This window comes from Limulus polyphemus, unplaced genomic scaffold (assembly GCF_000517525.1).
Source record: "Limulus polyphemus unplaced genomic scaffold, Limulus_polyphemus-2.1.2 Scaffold2137, whole genome shotgun sequence".
NCBI lineage: Eukaryota > Metazoa > Arthropoda > Merostomata > Xiphosura > Limulidae > Limulus > Limulus polyphemus.
The window spans coordinates 98,157-104,783 of NW_013667747.1; the positions used below are offsets into that span (position 1 = coordinate 98,157).

General features: G+C 34.5%; 1 protein-coding gene across 1 annotated transcript in view; it reads left to right on the forward strand.

Annotated features, from left to right (window-relative positions):
• LOC106466056 (protein FAM13A-like) overlaps nucleotides 1-6,627 on the forward strand; it is a 96,807-nt gene that overhangs the window by 45,636 nt on the left and 44,544 nt on the right. The window contains 1 exon segment of the mRNA XM_022394012.1: nucleotides 2,860-3,067. Within this exon segment, the coding sequence (XP_022249720.1) occupies nucleotides 2,860-3,067 (208 nt within the window).

A 6,627-nucleotide genomic window follows, 5' to 3' on the forward strand; every position in this document is an offset into this window, starting at 1 on the left:
CCCTCTGTTATTTTTAGGGTCTGTAGTCTTGTCAGATAGCTCATTCTTGTGCCATTCTGTTAGATGTTTGGACTGCTCTTTGGAGTTTTTTTTCTATTATGTTTTCCACAAGTGGTTAGACATTGTCCTCAGAGAGACTTAATGCTGGTCTTAAGTTGCCTGGCTTCTCCAGTTGAACCATTCACAACTTGTTAACTATACCGTCTTTCCCTGAAACTATATTTTATTTTGTTACTTGCTTCTGGAAGGTGTTCAGGCCTATTTTTTCATAACATTTACTTTTTCTAAAAAGGCTCAATATTTATATCCTGATAGAGCCTTTCTACCAGAGACTTGGGCTGTGAGAGATGGCCACAGCTCTTTTACCCTTATTGTGTTACCTACTCTGACTGACCCTGATTTTCCTTGTGATGAACATTTTCTAGATCTGGTCAAGACTTTCATCTTATTTTTGCAAGAATGGAATCTTTTTGAGGTAATGTAATGAACATTGTTTTTTTTTATATTTTATGACGATTCTTGTTCCACAGATTTTGCTCAATCCACATTAATGAATTGACATGTGCATCTTTTTTATTATGGATTTCAAATTACATCTCATCCAGTTTGCCTTTTGGCTATGTCTTTGGCCTTCTTGTCTCTGTACTCTTTAGCAGACATCTTACAAGAGTGCATGGGATTGAATCTGCATACTTTTTTTTTGCTATTTTGCCTTCATTTTATCTACAGTTTCAGGATACCTATTTTCACCTATGGTTCTTCTTCAGGCTTGATGGAATCAATCTCTTGTGAGTTTTTGTATATTCTGCCCAACATCTGTTGTATACCACTTCAGAGTGTCTGAAATTGTGAATACTTTTGACTTCAAACCAAATAATACAAAATAAGTAAGATGCTATAGTTAAACAGCTAAGAAACTTTATTTTCATTGATCCATCCAGTAAGGACTCTCGCATGTTCTTTAACCTCTGCATTTGTTCAAGGCAACTCAAGTATTTTATGTTGCCTAACCACTACAAATCTAAATATATCTAAGATTATGAAATTATATGTAACAAAAAAGCCGTTGGAACTCCCACATGTCATGTTTACCTCTTCTTATGTCCTCGGCAAAAATTCTACCTTCTACGCTTTGAAAGTGAACAGAGGTGCATTCTAGTGGCTGATGATACTTTTGTAGGCACCTTTCCCACCAACATATGCATGGCATTAGAGATCAGAAACAAGACTACTGTCACCACTAGATATATTAGCTGCAACCAGGATGTGGATCATCTATGTTTTTATTCTTATTTCTTTCTTTCTGTTCACATTGCCCTGTCCTCATGTTATTTAGCTTATGCTTTGAGACTGCTTTTGATGCTTCTTTGATTCTTCATGAACAGTGACTAATTTAGTTGGTTTGAGTGACTCACTGGCCTTTAAGATGTGGATGAAGAGGGGCTACTATGTATGGAGTAAAACATTTCATAATACATTTTGAGTTGGTCATCGGAGAACCTTCTATGGCCCATAGTTGGCTTTACAGATTCAATACACCATTACTGCTCATAAAACCAACCACTTTGCCTGGATTAAAAAGAATCATGGTTGAATAAGTACCTTGAGAAATATGCCTTCTTTCTGAGAATCCTTTAGGTGCACTTTTTTTTTTATAAGACTTCCACCCCACACATTCTTTGATGAATCCAGTTCTGTGAATTATTGTCTGGTTCTGGATTCTACTCTGATTCTGCTGGGTTATGTACTTCTTGTAGTTAAATATTATTCTTTCTGCCTGTAACTTGTACTTTTATATTTTGTTTTTTTTCTCATTCATTGGTTCCATCTTCCTTTCCAATGTGAGTATTCTGGTTTTCATTATTTCAGAGCAAAGCTTACCTGATTTGAAATTTATATATTTAGAGTTTAAATTAATTCTGGATGGGTACCTACCTCTGAAATGCCTTCCCTCATATCCCCACAACCATTTGTTATCACTTCTGCATTTTTTCAATAAAATTTAAATTATGGTGGGAATGCAGAGATTATGTTAGATTCATGACGCTTGTTTAATAAATCAGATGGAAGATGGGAATGTGGAGAATTATGAGTAAGTAATGCTTGCTATGTAATGCATAAAGGGCATTTGGAAATTTACATTACTCAAGAATGTAAAACTTTCAGTATTTCAGAGAAAAGTACCTACTTGAAATTCATTTTAATTCTAAAAATGTTAAAAGTACTTTTTGGTATAGAAACCTCTCTCTGTCATATGTCAGTTTGTTAACATGAAAGCTTTGATAGACCACTTGTGATATAATTACAAAAATTTCACATTATTGTATTACTAAAATTTACATGTATTTTAGTAGATTTTCTAACATAAAATTTCCAAAACACAGTTAGGTTTGCTATTCCTAAGATTGCACAAATATTTTAAATTGGTACTAAATCTGTTTTTATTTTTTAAAGAAATCTGTCAGGAAAGATCTAAAAGATCAGCTGCATTGGTATCTGTTGAATTTAATGAACATTTTCTGTAATATCTGAAATCAGTATTTGATTTGAGAAATCAATTTGTTGTTAGTCTTGCAATTAAGAACTTAATATTCTATTTGAATCAAAGTTAGAAATTAAGAATTAATTTTACTGACACTATTAGAATTCAATTAAAATTTCCTTCTTTATCTGAAGTAAATCTTTGTTTTAAATTAATGTTTGACAGAAAAAATCAGATGTATTGCTATACCTCTGAAATTTACAAACATCTTGTACAATAACAGGAATCAATATTTTATGTGAAATTCCAGTTATGTTTATCTCTACAGTTTTTTACATACTTTTATACTTTAAAATCCTTTGGTATTTGTTTTGCAGGTTCTCTGATGACATGAAAGGTTTAAAAGATCAATCAGTAACTAATCAAGTGATTGGATACTTTATTACTGACTATTATGCAATATTTGAAGGTGACTCTGAGTTATATTTAACTAAGAATTCTGCTGTTAGGCAGGAAAAGGAACCACTTACAATAGAAAGGAAACCTTCAAAACTGTCAGTTCCCATAGATTCAGAAAAGCCAAAGGTAGATTTCTATTATAGAGCTGTTATAGTTAAAAAGCAATCAAGATAATTCCTAAAACAGTTTTATTGTAACATAGCAAGTAAAGTTTAATCATGTTAAGTCATTATTATCAGCTTTTGAGCTATTATATGTTTTGAAATATTTAACATAAACCAAGAAGAAAACAAAGTATCAGTTGCTTACATTAGAAACTTAAGGAAATAAATATATATCTGCTCTTTAAACATTTAGTTCAATGTTCTAGATATAATTTTATAGTATTATTGTTAGTTGTTTTGATTAAGGTGATATTTTTTCATTAAAATTTGATCAACATATTTGGTTGCTTAGACATTGTTCCACTAACTGAGAGAAATTTTAACAATTCAGGTGACATAAAATTTTAGTAGCTAAACAGTTAAACTGCATTTTGTAATAATTGTGACTTTGCCCTTGATCTTGACATTCACACATGAATACGGTTTTACTTCTTGAGTAGTTTGAAGATCAGAACTTACTCTAAAAATACTTGTTCCTATTTGTGTGTATTATTGCATACTCTGCTAATGAACCTGATTAGTATTTTCTTCCATTGCTTGTTTTTCACCATAAAATGTTGTGAACCTTAATCCTAAAACTGCATTGTTTTATGAGGTGTGGAAAGGTTATCAAAACTAAATCACATTTTTTGTATTAGTATTAAAATATGATAACTAACTTCTGAGTCTAAGTTAGTACAAGTTAACATTCTAATTAAAACTTAAATAATTAACTCTCTTGCAATGGTGTTGGTCAATTCAACCTAAATCTTGACCCTAAATTGATCTTTATAGTTTCCATATTATAACTTCTAATATGTTTTTGTATTTTCAAGAAATTTTGCAAACTTTCAGTAATCAGTAAGAGTGTTTTATAGGCAAAAAATCAGAACTTTTAATGAAGTATTTTCACTAAAAGTTTTTCTACAAGTATATGTATTCAAAGTATTGACTGTTCTGAGTGCAAAGTGATTTTCATGTTAAGGTTAGAAATACTTTTCTTCATCTGAAAAAATCTAAAATTTTTTTTGCTTAATCTCTAAAACCTCTTAAATAATTTTCAAACATTTTCTTTCAGTAAAACTTTATATTTTATCTGTTATTTTCTCTACCCTAACTCTATACGAGGTTAGTAAATCTAACCAATCTTGTAACCACCATAAAAAGTACGAAATCAATTGAAGTTACCCTTCTTTCTTTCAAGAATGACTTTAAATTGTAGCATGAAACTAAATTTGTTTATCCTAAATAGCTTTAAACTTGTAACGATATACATCTTTTTCTACTTAAATTTTATTGTGTTATTGCTCTTTGAACTGTGTCTAACTAAACTTCCCACTACACAAGTTATAAGTCACCTATCGAATTACATGATGCATCGGCTACTCGCGATTTGCTCGTGAGTGTACGTTGTGAAAATAGATAATTTGTATGTTACATATCATTACTACTACTAATATATAATTCATTGTTCTATCTGAATTTTTTCATAATTTTTATGTATGTGCCTTATCATCCTAATTTTTGTCCATGTAAAACTTTAATTTTTTTGCTCTGTTACATTGCTGATGGGTTCATTTCTTTCCCGTTCATAGGGCTGAGCTTTTCTTTGGCTCCTTTTCCTACATTCCTGAGACTAGAAATCTTGTCTTCTTCTCATAATCTACAATTTAAAGTTCTTTCTCACAGTGCCCACTTCACTGATTGTTATTTATTGCTCCAAGTCAAGTTTTCTAGTTCAGGGCTCTACTGGTCGGACTAACCTCGGCTCTAAGTGTTTTGTAAGAGGGGGATACAAACTCTTGCCCGACATTATCAATCTATGAGTCTTTGCACTCTTCTTTCTATGGATAACTGGCTCTAGCTTCCCGTTCATAGTCCAAGAACTACACTTCCTCTCCTACAAGTGGGGTGGTTATGATACATTTCTACGTCTCCACAATGGTCACTTATATCAGAGCCAGTGGGTACCACTTCCAGGTTTCTGTGTTTTTAGATCCTGGATCTCCTTTCTTGGCCCACAGTCACCACATTGTGTTGTCTTAGTTAGCCTTTTTCCTGGCTCCCTGAATCTGGAGATGGAGCATTTATCTCCTCCCATCAAGATTCTCCTCATGGAGTGGTCACTCGATCCACAGTTCTTTAGTTGAGTGTGTTCTCAGCTGGGGACACCTCATATATACCTTCGTCACCCACTGGAATGCCAAACATTCTTCCATTTGGTCTCCTGTTCCTCACCCACTAACATTGACGGTGGTTACATTCTTTCTAGATTAGAGGGGGTCTTTCCATCTATACTTACCCTCCTATTTGACTCCTCTCCCGAGTTTTATCCTTATTCCAAACCACTCTGGGTCTTGGCCAGCACAACCATCTTTCCCACTACTTCGACGTTTCCTTGTACAACCTCCCTTACTCTTACCTCTGTCTCAGTCCCTATTCTATCGACCTCAGTCAGACATTGTTCATCCTGGTGTCTTCCACCCTCTGTCTTCATGCATGGCTTTTGTCGGGTCCATTGTCTTAGTCCAGGGACTGACACCATATTTTGTATCTTTCCTTTTCCGATCTATTAGACTGTCTTCCATATTCATTTATCACAGGCAGTGGTATACTTTCTGCCTTTAGTCTTTTTCACATTGGTTCCATCCTTCCCACTCTTCCGTTCCTCATCTTTCCCTATTCTTCAAAGGTTTGTCCACTTTGTCCGTGTCTTGCTATCAGGCAGTCTTGTTGAACACCTTCCATTTCTCCAGGTTTTCTCTAGTTTTGTCTTCCCTGTACATTTCCTGTCTTTTTCTGCTTCTTTTGAGTCCTGCAACCTCCACATACCTTGATTTCCTTGATTGGAATCTTAATGTGGTCCTTTATGGCTTTCCCATCCTCCCTTTTACCTTCTCTCCCTTATCATCCTTACTTGCAGACATTGTCAATCAGATAATTCTGCCTTTAATGTTACCTGCTTTGTCTACCATACCTCTTATGTCATACTATATCCCAACTGGTCCTTCCTCTCTGACCCATGCTGCCTGTGAAAGCTGTTTGGCTTTCACATCCATTTCCTTAACTTCCACCTCCCACCAGTACTTCCATTCTGATCCTGATCAACTTATTTGTCCACTTTGTTCTTACGGTGTTATGTGGCACATCCTGCCTCCTTCTGGAGTTCAAGTTCCAGACTTTAATTCCAGGAACCCTTCCATTTGCCATAATCTATCTCCTGTCATGTTGACTGATTGGCTTCGTTCACTCGTTAGGCTGGTGTATTCAAACTTATCCATGGAAGGTCACCATCTCCACAACATTTCTTCACATCATATTCGTCATATCACCATATCTTTTGCCTATTGTCTTTACCGTCTGTTAGAGGAGATTGTCCATCCTGGAATGTGGACTACTCCCAATACCTTTGTTGCTCATTATCTGCACGATCTGGTTGTATCTTCCTCTGGTGGATATCCTCTCTCTCCCATGGCAATTATATACATGTCCATTCACCTTTGATTTGAGTAAGTCTCATCACTTCCTTTTATTTCTGTTTTA